General features: G+C 39.1%; 1 protein-coding gene across 3 annotated transcripts in view; it reads left to right on the top strand.

The window, feature by feature from the left end:
- The first annotated feature begins 13,316 nt into the window (after positions 1-13,316).
- LOC126266600 (arginine/serine-rich protein PNISR) overlaps positions 13,317-19,040 on the top strand; it is a 38,081-nt gene continuing 32,357 nt past the window's right edge. The window contains exon 1 of one of the 3 annotated variants that reach the window (XM_049970922.1): positions 13,317-13,673. In XM_049970922.1, the coding sequence (XP_049826879.1) occupies positions 13,671-13,673 (3 nt within the window). In that variant the 5' untranslated portion in view covers positions 13,317-13,670. Of the gene's footprint in view, positions 14,021-19,040 lie in introns of all 3 variants that reach the window. The other 2 variants (XM_049970920.1, XM_049970921.1) reach the window with 2 other exon arrangements.

Genomic DNA, 19,040 nt, shown 5'->3' with positions numbered 1-19,040 from the left:
GGTATTCTGAGTAGAGGGACAAAGCTGATCCCAGCAAGTCTTTGATTTCAAATTGACTTACTAATTAATTACACTGGTCTCTAGATTTAAGTTTCTCTTCCCACTAGCTGCCCAAGTCTGATTACTTTTTAAGAGTATATATATATATATATATATATATATATATATATATATATATATATATATATATATATATATATCACAATCCATCAGAATTATAGTTGTTTAGCAACCATGTAACTGCTGCTATTAGGACTGTGGAATTTAGTTGTGGTGTAGGAATAAAAGTATCTCTGCATTAGTTTTTAGCGTAGATTTGTGCAGTGTAAACATTAATAAAAGCAACAAACTGTAGGGGCGGATTCCTGACTGGAGAAAAAGGTCCTATGAATGCGTTTCCGGAACTACATCATTGCTGTGGTGGATGGCACTGGCCATGCCATGTGTTCCTTGTATGTTGCAGGCTGTGTGATTGATGCAACGTACTGTGACAGAACAAGACAAGGTTGTGTTTGTGAACAGCCAAGCAGATGGAAATGGTCGATTGGCAGAACTCGGCCCTCAAAATATAGTACATGCACATTCCGTTGCCTCACTGCACGTTAGTCTGTCTGAAAAGACCCATGATCATGCAAACGCCCAAAAAGGGGTTGAAATGTTGTGTGTAGAGAATAGTGTCTTTGAGGATACTAGTGTTGACATAGCTATAATATTTCTCTACCTTTTCCATCTGCTTGGCCGTACACAAACACCATTTTGGCTTGTTACTGACATGAATACTGGACCGTTCTGCTGTGTCAGTCACACAGCCTGCAACACACAAGTAACACATGGCACGGGGTCAGAGGAACTTTCATTCATGAGCATCATCTACTGTGACAAAAATGCATTTCTGGATTCATGTTCATAGGACCTTACTTCTCAATTTCCAATGAGGAATCTGTACCCAACAGTTTGTTGGTTTTATTATTGCTCACCCAGTATATCGGAAAATGGTAAATATTTCAGCCAGTGAATTTTTTGTTGTTGTGTAAAGCAAAGGTATCTCTGCATTGAATACTACAACCGAATTGTATCTCAAGAATCAAAATGTGTCTCAGGAGTCAAATTGTATCTATGAGAACTGAATAAAAGGAAAAATTCGTAACCATACCTTTTTGTTGTTATTTACAAAAAACCTATACCAATTGTGTATATAAAGGATGTGCAAGACACAACTGGCATTAGTTTTGATAATAAAATGTATAGAATAGTTGCACAGGATTACGCCTATTGTACAGTATGAATTGCCTTATGGGAGCGAGAGACACATGATTGTGTCCACTTCCGAAGACATATAGCTAATATGTCTAAAGTTATATCACCACTACTTGAAGAAAACCACAGATATAGTACCTGGACAAAGCTGCATATTACCAAGGGTGGTGAGGGTGAAAAGATATCATACGGAGATTGTGAGGTCAAAAATCATTTATTTTTTATCCAATTTAAAAGTAACTTTACATTTTCATAAGCAGACACAACACTATTTTTACACATCTTCTTCTTGAGTCAATGGAGAGCAGGACACCTGTAGAGTTCTAGGACTTGAATAATAGGAAACTTGGAGATTCGACACATTCATCTGATCTTCTCCTCACCTTTGATGTAGATAATGGTATATATAATCTAAGCGATATCACCATATCATTATAGAGTACACCAGGCTCATCCCAATGAATTCCATGGTAGACAACACTTTGCACTTTCCATGTTTTAGCACACTTCTCATCCTTGAAAGATCTCAGCAAAGCAATGTTTGCATCTACTATATATACAATAAATGCAACTTCATTAAATATGAACTGTCTGCACTCATCATCATAGAAACCCTGAGTGTGTGAAATGATCTTCACACCCTGAGATGCGATTGTGAAATCCTCTAAGTGTGGCACAGCACTTATTCATTTGCACAGCTCATTGGACAACATAGCTGAGCGGGCAATAGTTAATCACATGCTCATATAGAACTAGAGCATACACTGCAGTGTGTTCTGGGAAATTTCCCTAAGATTCAAATCAGTTTGTACCTCTATAAGTCCAGATTTAACTATCTCGTTCTGTTTTGAGCAGTTTGTTACGATTATTGGAGCAGCTCCTTGAATTTCCATGGGCTGAGGAGACATACTTCATCCTCACAGTCAGACACATGGAACCTCACATATGTGTCATATGGTAGACTGCATACATTTTCATTCCACTGCAGGCATAGTCAATCATACAGGTAGAATTCAGAGTTCAGGTAGACTTTGGCATTAGCTAACCTGCAATTGTCAAATCTTGTGAAATTATTTGCTATATTCCCTTTTCTATTGGGCTGAAATGCAAGTATGATGAAACTGGGTGTCTCCAATTGAGCAGAGGTTTTAACAGCCCATGTTGTCCCATAAACAGAAAGATAACGGTAGAAGTACACTGGAATTCAGGTCTATTAAGAGCTTCAAATACGGTACATGGGTACTGCACAACAAAAAGAATCTTGTTGCTTGTTATTTCAGAAACCACTAACCCTAACTGTTATCACTGTATACATTTATGAAACTGTAATCTTCTACACAGCAGATGAAAATTATTTGAGGAGAATCATTTTAACCACATACAATACAAGACAAAAAATGAATTTTTTTCTGTTCACACACCAATTGAAATTATATGCATATGCTCTACAGTATATTTAGATGGCAATATGTAATAAATTAATGGAAAAAGTATCTAGCATGAAGCCAGAAACATTAGTAAAGTCATCCTGCAAGGAGGAAACTGTAAAGCGTCTGTTTTCTCTCACCCTATTGTCCACTTCCAGCATCAAACTTTCATTAACGACTGAAGGACTCCCCCCACTCTGTTGTTCATCATGCACATTTGTGCGGCCATCTTTAAATGCTCTCACCCACTTTCCTACCATTCCATCACTCATAATGTTTTCTCTGAAAACAGCACAGATCTCACGATGAATATCGATCGCTTTTAAGCCTTTAGCTCTAAGAAATCTTATAACAGCCCGTTCTTCACAGTCGGCGGGACTCACGATTATCGGAAGCATATTAAACACTCAGTACACAACGTAAACAAGGAAGACTCAGACTGTAATGGCGTCAGAGCGTAGACAACAGATGTAGGTACCCAGTGCGCATGCACAGACGCCGACTACAGCGCTGCGGCCGCGGTGTGGTAAAATGGTACTTACTTAAAAAACACGCATCGTACTCTTCACTTCCTTCTATCCTGTGGAATTTAAAAAAAGAGCTAACCAGTTTCGATAATGATCAGGTCTTTGTCAGGTCACATTACTGCATCTCCATGAGCATGACCTTGAACACTTTGAAGCAGCACGAAGTACTGCAACGCATGTGCAGTAGCAGACTGTGACGCCATATGGGCATTGGCCCGCGTGTGGCGCCTCGAGTTTTATTGTAATCCTGCTACGATTTTCCATTTATATTGGCAACTATGGTTTTCACAAGTAACATATGTCAAAGAACGTATGACATCTATTAAATCTGCAATACGTTTTTTACCATTAAAGATGATTTAAGACCAAAAGTGGAAGAAAAATAAATATCATTATCACAGGCAACACAGTGTAACATGTTTTGTTGACTTCTTACATACTGTTGATCAGCACCTAAACGAGATGTTCAGTTTACTAAAAAAGAACAGTTTATGGGCCCAGGCTACCCATGTGCGGACACAGTTTGTCCATTTAAAAAATATTAGTTCTGTTTAATTGGTGAGCTGCACACCTATTTTAGGTTTTAAATGTGTTGTATGATGGTAATTATAGCATTTAGTTCACAACCAGCCATGGACCATATAACTTTTTATCAACCGGGTAATTAATTTTGGTGATTATGACCAATTTCAGAAGTAAAAAATTACTTACAAGGGTAGCTTGATGTATAATGTCACCAAATCACTTAAAATACAGAATTAGAAATCATTATCAGCAAATAAATGGTAGCATTTTCATACCTGAATGGATCCAGTACACTACATAACTCTTGCCATTGGGTATAAAGATGGTACAGTCAGATACATCAGCTATACAGGTTTTCATCATGAAATGAAAATTTTTATTTGAATGCCATGGATACTATTATGCAGGACATATTGACAATTTACAGAAACGAGATATACTGTTGTGCAGCGATGAATCACATGCTTGCACTCTGGTCTTTTCGTTTCACATAACTGAATCAGTGTATGTCCTCCCCAGTGGTGGGTGGACTGTGTGGACACAGTCTGTCCATTTTTAAAAAATATTAGTTCTGTTTAATTGGTGAGCTGCACACCTATTTTAGGTTTTAAATGTGTTGTATGATGATACTGCATTTTTTGTGACATGGTACTACATTTTTATAAAACATCCTTTGTTACAATTTGTTTTAACTCTAGCTCATCAGTAAATACTCTGAACACTAGCGCTGAGTCACATTTTGTTGTTTTCTATGTATATGCTTGAGTGTCAGTTCATTGCATCATGTTTGGCCAATGGATCATGCAGGCGTGATGTGTGCTCAGGGGAAGGCACTTTTATGGTCTGTTTCATTAGCAAGCTGCAGATTTTGTTTCAATGATCGACTGTATTGTATATTGATGGAATGTAATTTTGTAATGCAGCTAGCATTCTTAATAAAACCTCTTTCCTTACAACATTTTATTACATTACACATAATCACAGTAATCTGTGGATTCTGGTCTGTTTGCACTAAATTGTGTTGGAAAGATACTGTACAGTCACTTAAAAACAGCGTATCTTTGAAGTCGTGGGAACTGACGTACAGTAGTGACAGGTCACATCACTGCCTCTACATCTACATCTACATCTATGTGATTACTCTGCTATTCACAATAAAGTGCCTGGCAGATGTATAGTAGTGGAACAAAGCTGATCCTGGTACACATTTATATGAAATTTATATGATAATTAATGAAACTGATCATCCCTTCTGTTAACCTATTGTCCTGTTAAGTGGTTTATGACTCCATAGATGTTGATTTACGACCCTTTGTAATAACGTTACTCCTACCAGTATTTTTACTGCAGTGTCTAGAATAACACAGCAGCACCAAGCTGCAAAAGCCCATTGAACACCAAAACCTGCTGTAGTCAGTATCATGGTGGGGTGGGTTAAACATCAAGAGTTTGTTGTAAGGGACTGTTCCTGTGATGATGCAGAAGAAGACTATAAGAAAAAGAAGAAGATGGATGGGATAGTCCTTTCCAATAATAAACAAGTGATAACTGTAGGTCCATCTAACTATAGGAAGACAAATTTTCTCATGTTATTTGCCAACACATTGGGATGAAGTCTGCTTTGAGCATATATGTGTATTTTCAAAAACGATTTTTCAGCCGAGGTACTAGTTACTGCAAAATATACTGCAGAGTGTCAATGGTGTAACAGTCAAAGCAGTCAAATCCATAGACCAGGAAAACTAAAGCCAAGCACCAAGTAAAGCCAACCACCATGTTCACATTTGATGATTTTGCTGTGAAAACCCAGGATCAAAGTCTATGATATTTCTGTTTTGGTCTTCATATGGGTGTTCATGTATTTTATTTGAGTCAAACATATTCCAGAATCACAAATCAGTTGGTGCAGGATAATGCAAATGCCATTTTAGCTTTCAAGCAAGACAGTTTGTATTTAAGATACGTTGACCAGGTGCATGTAGGAACTGACATGTCATTCAATGATTTTGTAAAGATATTCACAGATTGTTAGAATCATACACACAAGGCTTTCTCTTTATTGATAAATCAAGGAAAGTGAATGAGGGTGGGTATAGACGGAACGTCCAAGAGTTTCTTTGCATTTAGATATGAGAAAAGCGATGAGTACATCAGTTTACATGATGGCACGGACGAGTTCGCTCAGCATTCAGCCCGAGAGGATAGGTGTGCATAGACGGAGATGGAAAATTTCATCTCTCGAACTTAAAGTTAAGGAGCTAGAAATATGTACCCAGACCCTTTTGATATTGATCAATGACTTCAGTGCTGGGGTTAAGGAACTATAGTTGTACACCCCTATCATACTGAGAAAGAAAGCAGACGACCTAGCAGCGAAGGTTGATGGAATTGAAACGAATGTACACGACTAAATTGTAAAGGTTGATAGAATTGGACTGAATGTAGGTAATGTGCACCATAGGGAGGAGTCCACTTAATATATAACAAGATGTCGACTAAGCATGAGGTCATCATGGCACAAAAAGCAGTTCAAGAGAAATAATTACTGCTAAGGTTATGACATTTGGATCGAGAGCAGACACTGAGAGAAACCTTTAAACCAGTTCCTGAACCTCTCAATGAACTTTCAGTGAAATTGCACAATGACGACAGTGTTGCTGACTTCATTAACCATCATAGCGATGCTAGGTTAGACTAAACATTCGGTATCCGTGGTGAAAAACTATCCACATTGCCCATACAGCCTATAAGTTTAAAAGAAAAGAACAGTGCAAGTAGGTGATGGGGAATTTCAAAGAGTAACTGGTCTAATTGACCTCATTCCGCAAATCCCACAAAAACTCTAAATTATTCCTCCAAAGATCTGGAGATGTACGGTGAAACACTGCAACTGATCCCTGTACATAGGAAAGTGGGAAACTGCTGCAGTGCGACATACAGAACCATTATAAAAACGTAGTAGATGCTCGATATAGCACTGGTGATGGTATTGACATCCAACATAAAAGAGTCAGCAATCAGCCTCCACTGTATGTGTCTACAATTATCCAAATGAGCTAATAGATTGACTGCAACAGCTCATGACATCAGCTGCTGCTGGTAATACTCCTCATTCGCTCATTCGAATGAGGTTGTTTCAGAAACCTCCGAGCTTAGACAGAGAGGTATCTTTGAATAAGTATGGAGACAGTAGTTCTACAGCTGCACAAACCAGCATCCAACACATACCTTCGTAGGTGTGTTATGATTAAAGGTTTGTATTTGAATGTTATTGATACATAATTCAAATTTGCCTGGACATTACCTGTTAAAACAAAAATGGGGAGCGATGTCGTGGAGGTGCTCAAGTGTTTGTTGCAGATGCGGACAAGTCAATGCCTGGACAACCTTCATACTGATCAAGGAACAGAATTTTACAATAGGCATCTCAAGATCATGATGCAGTGGCATGGAATAGATCACTGCTCAACAGTCATCCACCTGCAGGCGAGTACTGTGGAACATCTGAAGAGAACAATAAAAGGCCAAATGAGGATGTGTTTTAATCTTTGCAGTTCATACAAATGGATGGATATCCTTCCAGAACTTATTGCAAATATAATCGAGCCAAACAGTACAATAAAAATGAGCCAAATTGTTGTTAGTGATAATGGATACGATATATTATTGTATTAAAATGCTGGGCCCACTCAAAGAGATATTCAGTGTGGGCGATTTTGTATGTATCTCCAAACACAAGATAGCATTTGAGAAGTCATACCTCCCATGCCGGTCAGGTGAGATATTCGTAGTTTCCAAAGTGCAAAGAGCAAATCTCAGACCTTACATCTTACAGAATGGGAGGGCCACTGAAATTTCAGGACCTTTTCACACAGTGGAAATGCAGAAGAGCTCAGAACCACAAGTGTTTCTCAAAGAGGGTGTCATAAAATGTTGAGGGAATAGGGCACTAGTTTAATGGCTTGATTTTCCTGCAATCATAACAGCTGGATTGTCACTGACGATCTGCTGTATAATAAGGTTCACGGAACACAACCAACACAGTAGTGTGACACGCACAATAGGATACGGCGGTATTCTCGCCAAATTTCCAGCTGAAGTGCACATTTTTGGCTATAATTACTGTCGACCTAGTACAAAACTTCAAAAAGTTTGGCTCGTAGTGATAAGAGGATTAACCCACTTGATGAGGCGCGTTTGGAACATGACGTTGCATATGCAAAACATGAAGATCTCCTCATCAAATTTTAGATCGAATTTTGGCTAATAAAGCCAAGGCAATACATGCAAGAAAGGATACTGGTATAGGGCAGCTTATTACAGCATTTGTAGTTGGTCAAACCATACATGATAAAATTGGGCTTGAATGTGATTTCAAGCAAGTTATGAACGAGAAAAAGAAGACAACAATGAAGAAGAAGAAGCCAGTACAGGAGCATTTAAAAATTGTATCGTAACAGCGATGTATGCAGCTACAAGCGCTCTGAGGCATAAAGGACCGGTTAAAGCACTTGGGTTTTGCTGATATCCAAGACAACAGGCAGAATTATCCCTTTCCTCTTTCCTGCCCTCGTAGATCTCTGTTGCCAGAACAGTTAAGAATGCACAGAACTCCCAGGAGTATCTAGAAGAGGCAAGAAGACTTAACTGTGTGATGGAAGAAGGAGCCTTTGGGAAATGACTATATCTGAAACCATACAAGAAGGAGTAGGTCTTTTCATAACCAAAACAAGCCCGTTAGCTGTCCTACCACATAAACCGTTTATAAATACAGGTCTGCTCAAGTTTGTTAACAAAAAAATTCATCATTCCAAGATTATGTGGTGTTTTTATGTGGGATTCATTATTGAAGACTATGAAGAAATTCAGAGATTGTGGAATTGTGAATTTCGATTCTGTGGGATCAGGAACCAACTGGATGGTGTATTATAAGCGAAAAACAAGTAACATCCATTATTTTGGCTCATTTGGAGACCTGCAGCCTCCAGAAGAATTACAAAAATGCTTCGCCGACAGATGATGTGTGTTCTATGTGTGGCCATCTGTGCATCATGCTCATGCTAACGTTTATGAAGAAGAATATATAAGGATGTGCGTTAAACATCCGCTCATCAGTTGAGGTTCAGATGCAATGTCGTATACTCTGACTTGGACACAACGATCGTGAGTATTACGCATGGATTACTTTCCACTGACTGTTTTAAGCAACAGGGAGTGAAGTATCGTGCTGACTGGACTGGAGACATACAACAGCATTCCGAATATCACAGACTCTAACAATAAATTAGGTCTGGAAACTAATGGTAGAAGAGAAATTGTGGAAATAGAACCTGGTGCATACAATATTGACCATTTAAACGACGTTCTAAAACGGTATGGAAAAGGGACTGTGCTACATGCAAACATCAATACACTTCAGTATGAAACAGACACCGAATGCTGTGATTAACTTTGAACAGAAAGGTTCAATAGTACAATTACTGTATTTCCAAAAGGACAAGTTTCGAAGAAGAACCCTAATAAATTTTACAGATCTAACCAGTCAGTGGATATACTTCCTGTCAGTACAATCCGTGTGGAGTTTAACACTGCAACAAACGCTTACCTCAACAAGAGATTGATTCATAGAATTTATTGGTTCTTCCCACCAGCTAGAACAGGTTGTAAGATCGTTGAGACCCCTACCAACGCTATTTACCTCTGAGTAACAGTTCAGACATTGGACTATCTGGAACTGAGTATGTGAATCATAATAACCAACTCATCGACTTTCATGGCGAGGAAATCATTGTGTGACTACATCTAAAGCAGAACTTACAGGGACCCGGTAGTGGTAACGACCGTCAACTGGCCAGGAACTGCAGTGGACCCGATAATGACATGCAGTGACAATGAAGACCCCATTTTGCTGGGAGACCAAAAGTGGTAACCGCGACCTTCAGCGAGCTGGTACTCACAGCAGCTTCCCTGTGTCTTTGCATTGTCAACAAAGACAGGATGGGCATAAGCTATAAAACCAACATGCGCAATGAACACGTGACACTTCACAACAGAAAGCAAGCAACACATGCAGACTATGAGTTTCTTAAATCAGTAGATCTGAAACCTCACAGTGACATTGTTCGATATAACTGGCCTGGTGGAATATGCCGAGCATATTATACACCAGGAATACTTCTCATACAAACCTTATGCATCAATCACATTTAACAAGGACAATGAAATTAGGGTTGCCATCAGAAACAAAGACGTTTTAACCCACTCATGTAAGCGTTTCATGTGTTGATGGGTCATTTACGAAAATGAATGGTACTACTACAGTGGCATCCAAAGTTACACGTAATGCTTTAGTCTTCCTGTTTCATGAGATACAATATGAACTTAATGGGGTTGCGAGTGGATGTACACATAATGTAGGCATAACATCAACTCTGAAAACTTATGTCTCAGATTCTGCCTCAGATCTGAACGATGCAGCAAATGCTGGATGGTTCATAGATGAACCAGTGTGTAGAACGGTGGGAAAGTACAAGAGACTTACTGTGTGTATATCTCTAAATTTGTTTATGGGATACTTTGAAGATGTGACGAATTGTTCTGAATGCTAAACAGGAACTTATTCTGGTAAAGAATGCAACAGACAACAACTCATACGTTCAAGAAGATCAAGAGGAGAATGAAATCACCACAATAAAATAATACTGCATATGAAGTATAATATAAAATTTATAAGCAAATTATTTTAGGAGACTTCTTTTCCAAACAAGAATGTATTTAAATTAAGCACATGTGCAGATGAAATATATTCTGATACTTGTCCAGGCGTATTTCTGCTGGTGTTTCAGTTACTTCCTGGCACTGAATTGTAATTTTTCGCACAAATTAGAAACTTCACACAACCAGCACACTTACATAGCATTAGTGGAGCTTTTTAGTACTCTTTTTACTATACACTGCATCGTAAATAATGAGTATTAAGTGGGCAGCTTGTCACTACCAAAGAACAGGAAAACAGCAATACTCTCCAAATTCACAATGAATGAACCAACAGAAAAACATAAATAGTTCCTGCTTAATTCATCTGTTAGAATGGCTGCTGCAGTCATAATACCATGATGCCTTTTTTTTCCAGAGCTTCATCCTCCTCTCTGAGGGAGGCAGAGGTGCAGGTTTTCTAAGGTATGCTTGCACGCTCTCCAGCCATGTGGTTTTAGGGAATTTCATTTATTTTTTATCTCTTGCAAAAAAAGTAGGAGCTTAATTTTTCGAACTGTGAATTTATTTGAAATAATTTTGGGGACAGCTCTGGTAATCACCTTATGGCCCAAGGAAAATCTGCAAAACTTGGGCAGAGCTGCTGGTGTTGCCATTTTTTCCCTTTCCTAGGACGTTTGCTTTGGATGCACTAGGTTGTGTACATCTGAGTTCGTCTACATTGGCGTTGCCATCCTGCGTCATGTCACTCAGCAGCGGTATTCGTAAGTGGCCAAACAGAAGTGTGTGCTGTTGCCACTGCTGCAGCCATCACAGTGCCTGCTTTCTTCCATCTTCATCTCACGTTCCTTTTTTTCTTGCTCTTTCTTCTTCCAACCCTCCAGCCAGCTGCGTTGGTCGTCAGCTCGCTCCTTCACATTTGGAACTGTCAGGTCCAATATGGCGCCGTCCGTCTATCAGATTTCTCTGATAGGTGACAAACTCCTATATTTGTGCTTCTCTCTAGGTGTGTGTTTGCGCATCTTCTCTGACGCCGTTCGTCGTTTGTGTGGCGCAGTTTCCCATCGTAATCTTTTTCTTCCTGTTGATTTGTATATCTTGGTTCTTCATGGAGTGGTCTTCTGCTTGGAAGACCATCACGTTACACGACGGCATATCTTTTGCGCCGCCCTCGGCTGCAGTAGCGGCCAGTGGAGGCATGCTTCTCGCAAGAGGAGGCAGGCAGCCCCCATCTCCACATGGAGCGCCATCCTAAAAAGGCTCTAGGCCTCCTGTAGAGCTGCGTCGATGTTGGAATGGTGGTGGTCGCCTTTTTTGTGGCCTGCTGTAGTGCCGGTCTTTGGTGCAGTGACATTCTCTAGTGTGGCGACGATATTTACTGTTCGCCGTGAAGGCGCCGACTGTACCAGCTCAGCGGCACGGGGCCACCCACACCACCCTGTCCTCCATCACTCTCACTTGTGGCGTGGGCGGCCTGCCGCCCATGGGTGCGGGCTGTTGCTGTCGTGTCTGTAGACCTCCTCAGCGGGCACACGACGGCTGTTCGTCTCTGCTGATGGGACAAATGCAGCTGTCGTGCAGCCCTGGACACTTAATGCATCTTGCGGCATTGTGGCAGTATTTCGCCACATGCCCTTCTTCCTGGCAGCTGTAACATTGGAGTGATGCGTCAAGGCTGGTGGGGAGAGCCTCTATCTCGACAGGGAAGCCTAGAAGCTTCCTAACTGCGTATACTTCGTCATCGTCAATTGCTTCATGCACAGCGACAATGAAGAGTGCGGCTTCATCTTGATCGTCAAATTGTGCAACTTGATTGCTGCATTGTGAAAACCTGCTTGCCTCAGTCCATCCTGGACTTCCTTCTCGCTTATATCTGTGGCAGTCCCCTCGGAAGTGCCTTGGTTGTCTTCACGTGTCGGGGTTGCAAAGCTGTCTTCTCGCCGGACTCATCAGCGATGTGGGCTGCTGTAGTGCTCTCCAGTGTCATGTAGTCGCCCATGTTCGTCGGGGCTTGCAGCTTGACTATGGTGTCGGAGTCTACAGACTGGACAACAACTCAGAACTTGCAGCGCAGCGCTGCAATCGCCAATCGTGCAGCTCTATCGACGTGTCACCTATGCACGGAATGTTCAGGGAACGTATGATTGTACTGCGGTCATTTACCTCCTTTTGTTCTTGCATTCGCTCGTCGGTGCTTTCTGCAGCTTGGGCTCCCTGATGCGTTTTATCATCTTCGCTATCACGGCATTTAGCTAGACCTTGCTTCGCCATGCAGGTAACGCGACAATCCGCCTTTATTGTGAGCAGAGCAGCAAGACATTTGGCAGCTGGGCGTGCAGCACAGTCTGTCTGTTTTCTCTCCCTAGTTGCCCACTGCAATAGCGCGGCGCTCACTAACATTCGTGCGCACACCGCGTATCAATGCCTTCAGGAAAGCCAAATGCCTCCAGAAAGCCAAAGTATATATTTGAAAGGTGGACAGCCACAATACCTCTCGTGATCTATGTGTAAATAAAAGCAGTGCACAGCCACAACACCTCTCGTGATGTATGTGTAAATAAAAGCACATACGAACATAAAAATAAATTCTGCTGTGACACCATCAGTATTTTAAACACGAAAATAACATTTTAATTTCAATATAAACGAAATAAGCTGTTCTAGCACATGTCAAATGATTCCCAGAACAAGCATGCCGAAAATAGTATACTATGAAGAAAATTGATACACTGCGTTTCATTATCTTTCTAGCTACGTTGTAATAATTTCCTGTCTGTTTGAATTTATCAGTGTACATTTTTAAACATTATCTTTATTATATATTCTTTATTTATTTTAGCTTTTAGGCAACACTGACCGTGAGTTCAATAACAGCTTTTAATGACTCTCTTTTACATGTGCCTGTTGTATATTACTTGTTCGTAGAAATTGGTGTTTTAATATTTTTGTAAATGTTACAGGCCTAATTTAAGTCAAATGGTTATTTACACAACGTGTATAACAATAGGTAAATGGAAGAGTCTGAGTAGAAAATATGTTAGTGAACTTCTGGCTGTCGAAATGAAGTACTTTGCATCGATCTACCTGAAGAGATCCTGTGGAGTTCTGTGACATTAGAACACAGACAAAAACAGTACTGTGTGCCTTCAAACAGTGTGTGAAGAATGAGCAACGAGGGATCGGAAAACATTTTTTCAAGTGGTAGTTTCGACTCTTCCGAATGGTGTGTAATATTATGATAAATAAGATCCATCATCTGTGCCACTGGAAGTTATAGATCTCAAATGGAAGCTTTTGCGATCGTGCATGAAGTAGTGTGGAAATTTACCGCATCCCGAACATAACCTATAAACATCAGCATTAAATCAGTGATTAAGTTGCTGTGTTACAGATTCGGGTATATTTGAATGCTGCTGTTGAAACAGCTTTCAAATTTTTATTTGAACAAAAATGTGACAAAATTTAATAGTGGTATTTATATGGTAAAGTTCAGTTCCAGTCTCAGGGTTGAACTTAAGCTTTTTCTTGTTTCGGTGCTTGGAAACACCACTTACTAGAAGAGGACGTATGGTATGTTTACTAATAACATTTATTTATTCACATCTGCCTTCATACCCGAGAGGAACGCAGAGACTTGAATTTTTGGGTTAGTTTTCCGTGGAAGTTTCATATGCATTGCAGAATTTGTTTACCGCCACCGCCCATACAGAGATATTTTCAGGAGTGGGAAGCGTTAATTATTTAAGGAGATTAATTTGTTACGCTGTGTAAATGGTTCACATCAGTTCTGCGACTGTGTGTTGCAGCAGACGTGATAAATAATGATTTTATATCGTGCGAAAGGCAATTCAGTGAAGTACTTTGAGTCCTCAGAGAGAGTCTTCTTTCGTTTAACAGTTTTCGTAACTGACTCGAAATAGAAATTACACATCGACTGTTTATGACGTCGTTGAAAGTGTAACATACACGTTTAGCGTGAACATTTGTTTAGGAGTATCTACCCTCATCGTGTATTCATCGACCTTTGCGTATACCTTACAGCTGTTGTTTGTGTGTGGTACAAATAGTAAAAGTCCACGGCATATATTTACAGTTTAACTACGGTCATCGTAAATAATGCCAAATGGCATTGCATTTCAACACAATTTACAAAATACTGTCACAAACTCATTACTAAAAATCACAGTCGTTAGCATTGATCTTTATCATGATAGTACAATAATAAAGGATGCTAACAATCAGTAAATTATAAGATACCTGTAACTGTAATGGAACATAACGTGCACACTTATGTACACATATGTAGGGATAGGGATTTATTCATTTAGTGTTACGTTTGTTCCTTCTCGATAATGTTTTCTTCTTTTTGGTATTGATGATGTAGGTGACATAGCTTTTTTTCCCCTCCCCTCCATTGTACACCATTGTGTTATGTAGTATAAGTAAGGATCTCTTGGCTTCCAACTCAATAAATCCTCAATTCTGTTTATATTTCGATTGGCCCAATTTTATGAAATGGTAAGTTATTTGTGTTCATTGGTTTATGTTTTTACTTTCCATACAATGCTGTGTGTATCAGACTACAGGTAGATCCAGTGTTCCATGTGTTTAGATAATGTGCAAACACTGATAGTGCAGTGACACTGGTAACAAATGTGTTGCACCGTATTTTAGGAATGAATCAGTGCAGTGTGGTCAAACAATATTTTTTGTGATTGTGCTAGGGGTGTACAAGGTTGCTAATGATGCTGGAGCTCTGACATTTCTATTTGAGATTTTGAAGTTCAAATCCATTCCACACATTTTTATGTTAAGTTGGGAAATCAGATTTCATTCAAACCCAGTGAGGTAAGTCCTGTTCACAAGCAACAACTTTCAACGCCAAGATTAACTTTCTGTCAGTGACTATACTGATAATGAACCCACCATTAAGTGGGTGTTTTGGCAGGCTGTTTAGGCTATAGTTTGCACTTTAATTTCCTGAGGCATATCTGCACATGAACTTGTACAGTTTGTTGGAGTGTGCGCAGTCAATACGGTTTTATTAGTAGTAGGTATTAACAACAACATTTTATGGAAGAGATGTCAAGTGTCTATTGCTGACATAGCTCTGTTCCTAGGTAATGCTGCTGGAGTCTAATAGTTTAGTAGCTTCACTGCCTGCCCATCGACAAAGATAAACAAAACGGGATAGAGAAGTTATGAAGTTGTCATAGCAAATGCTAGACAGTATGATTTTGAAATATTTTTTATTCGTTTTGGTCATGGAAAATTATGAACTCAACCATTCAAATTTGTTTCGATTCTTTGATGTATGTATGCAGACTGAAGCATCAAATGAAAATTTATACCAATGCTGCGATTTGAACCCGGGTCTCCTGCTCAGTTGGCAGATGCACTAACCATTATACCACGCTGGCACACTGACTTTGCAAAACTGACTTACTACCCTAGGGTTTTATTAAAAATAATTTCAGATCTCTAATATATATTGATGTGACACATTCACTCTTGACTTGTTCACAGTACCATCAGACATTATTAACACACACTCACACTTCTGAAATTTGTTCATTTTTAATTGCGAAAATTAACTGATAACAGCTGCAACTTCTAGCAAACTTCAAAATTGTGTTTTGAGAATATGAATAGTCACAGGATGTTACCTGCCTTGAGAAATTATAGTTAAAAGACTGCAAACTGTCATCCATGACATAAATGCCTGAAATTCTTATACTGTCAAAATATTTGTACATAAAGATTAGATAATCTGAAATTTTTTGATTCTTTACAAACTATTTTCTGTAAAACACCTATTCTGAATATTCTAAAAATTGTGTGGTATGTTCGTATGCTAGTTGGTGATTGTATTTGTGGAAGGTTCAGAGTGGGCAATATTTTGAGGGGCATAATTGGAAAATTTATATGTTAGACCTGTCTAATCTCCATGTTAATCCTGGATGCTTAAGAATTGAAACTGACTGCCAATTTTGAGAAAAAGTAATGCAAAACTGGTACACTGTAGTCAAAATAATTATTTTACAGCTGTACAAGTGAGTGGGGAAAAAATTATTCATTTTGTTCAAGCATTTTATAAATGAATTGGGACATATAGGAAACAGATTTGTATATACATTTTTCTGTTTCTGATATTATTTATAAATTTTTATTGTAATCTGTCATAATTTTACTTCTTTATGCCATTCCATGAATTAAAATTGCCTACACTACAACAACCAACACCCCACAGTTGGGATGAGTTAATATTTTCAAAATTTCTTTTTCATCTTTTTTCCCATTGAACTTGTGTAGCTACGCTGAATTTACAGATGCACAAGGATGATACAACAAGAGTAGTACTTCAGAAATGGGAACTGAACACTGATCTGTTATTGATGACCGTTTGAAAGAATTAGCCATACCATGAGGTGTCATCAAGGAGACGGTTGTATTTTGCACATTATGAGAGACAGTAATTATTTGTCCCACCCACCATAATCATAAGAAATGAAGTTGCTCTCAATAACATCTTCTAAAGTATTCTCTCTGCATTTCACACTCAGTAATGGGCTGCATTTCATGAGAACTGTTCATGTAATGTCTATGGCTCTCAAAGATGCGACGCAGCAAAGACTAGACTGAATTCCTACTTCTGACTTCATAGCAAATCACTCTACATCTACATTGTTACTCTGCAATTCACACTTAAGTGCCTGCCAGAGCGTTCATTGAACCATTTTAATACTACTTCTCTACCATTCCACCCTCAAATGGCGTGTGGGAAAAAGGAACACCTAAATCTTTCCTTTCAGCTCTGATTTCTCTTACTTTATGATGATGATGATCATTTCTCCCTACATAGGTGGGTGTCAACAAAATATGTTCACATTTTGGAAGAGAAAGTTGGCAATTGAAGTTTTGTAAACAGATCTCGCCACTAAGAAAACCACTTTTGTTTTAGTGACTGCCACTCTTATATCGGAATTCCCCTGATGTACTTTCATTTAGGAGTAAGGGTTTCATGTTTTGTAATAATTTTGATATGATTTGTACAAATCGAATAGCATCTCTTGTAGCATCAACAGCTTCCTACTGGAGATTATATCTTGTTGCAAGATGTTTACCAAGACCTCCTACCCCATCACATGCACTTTTTTTGCTGAAAATATTCTTTTTTAACCTATTTCTTGTACATGTTTTACACGCTCATAGAGCTGAAAGCTCATTTTCAAAATGAGATGCTGTACCATCAGTCACATACACATGTTTAGGAAATGTATGGCCTCCAGATGCTATGTCATCAATCATCATCCTGGCAGCATAGTGTGCATGTGTACTGTCATGAATGAGACTGTCACTGACACTAGCAAAATAGTGTGATGTTACAAGGAAGTGAGCAACACATATGAATATTTCTGCTTGTGATATGTGCCCGTGGTAACTTTGAACTTCGTTCTGTAAAGCAACAGACCAGTTGTCAGAAAAGTCGAAATGAAGAACTGGTGTGTCAGTACTGTGGGATGTCACTGATTTTACTTCTGCTATGACCTGTATCTGAATCCTTTGGATATGAAGATGAGATACTCCTTTCATGAGTCAATGCTTAACCCCTATAATGAACTGTGCTAGCTCCATTCTCTTCTTCACCACCTCTTCTCCCTCCCACAATGCATAGCTTACATCACTGTCTGTATCCTTAAGGTTTAATGCTTCAACGGTCATCCCTTCAGCACCAGGACATACAGCACATTCCTGCAACCAACATTTTTCTTGCAGCTCTTTACACATCTGTCTCTGTGCACTTATTCCCTATAAGTTTCAAATTAGTGCAGTAAATACATGTCCATACTTCCTTCACTGGCTGGCATTTTATCCATTTTGGTCATAAGGGCTAGAATTTCATGAGACAAATTTTGAAATTTGGGTTCTCATTTTCTATTAGGAGATATGCTTCTCTTACTGATCTTGTTGTATAAATTTTTAATGTTTTCACCATTTTCATTAACAGAGATAACATTAGCCTGATTAGGACTCTGCCTGCTGCAGTCTTTGTCGTCGCTTAAGAAGTATTCCAGAGAAACATTAAGCATATCATCTTGTGACAGATGCCCACAGTAGGAGCCTAGGCATGCCCAAATACCTTTTTCATTCCTCATTTTACAAGCTTTTGGAATTAAATAATGTGAGTACGTGGGTATGTATTTCCGTATCTGCCACTTGGAGTAGCTATCTGGTATCAATGTCAGCAATTGTACCTTCTCAGTATAGGTAGCTGCAGAGAGAACAGTGTTCAGATTTTGAAACCATACATCACATTGGGTGTACATGTGACTTATCTTCAGGTTCTGCACCAAGTGCCTCTGCATTATACACTTCGCAAAGTTTTGAAGATATTGCTTGTTTAAAACTTGTTTCAAGTTCTTCTACTTGTATTTGTATGTACCATTATCTACTTATGCTTCTTATGTAGCCTGGGTGTTTAAGTGGGGATGCATTAGGGGCTACAATAGAAATGCCAACATTCAATGCATCAGTAACTTTACACCCAGGAATATAAGCATCTGCACTGTATTCTTCAGTTTCACATTCA

Source organism: Schistocerca gregaria, chromosome 4 (assembly GCF_023897955.1).
Source record: "Schistocerca gregaria isolate iqSchGreg1 chromosome 4, iqSchGreg1.2, whole genome shotgun sequence".
In the NCBI taxonomy this organism is placed as follows: Eukaryota; Metazoa; Arthropoda; class Insecta; order Orthoptera; family Acrididae; genus Schistocerca; species Schistocerca gregaria.
This window is presented reverse-complemented; position numbering and strand designations above follow the sequence as displayed.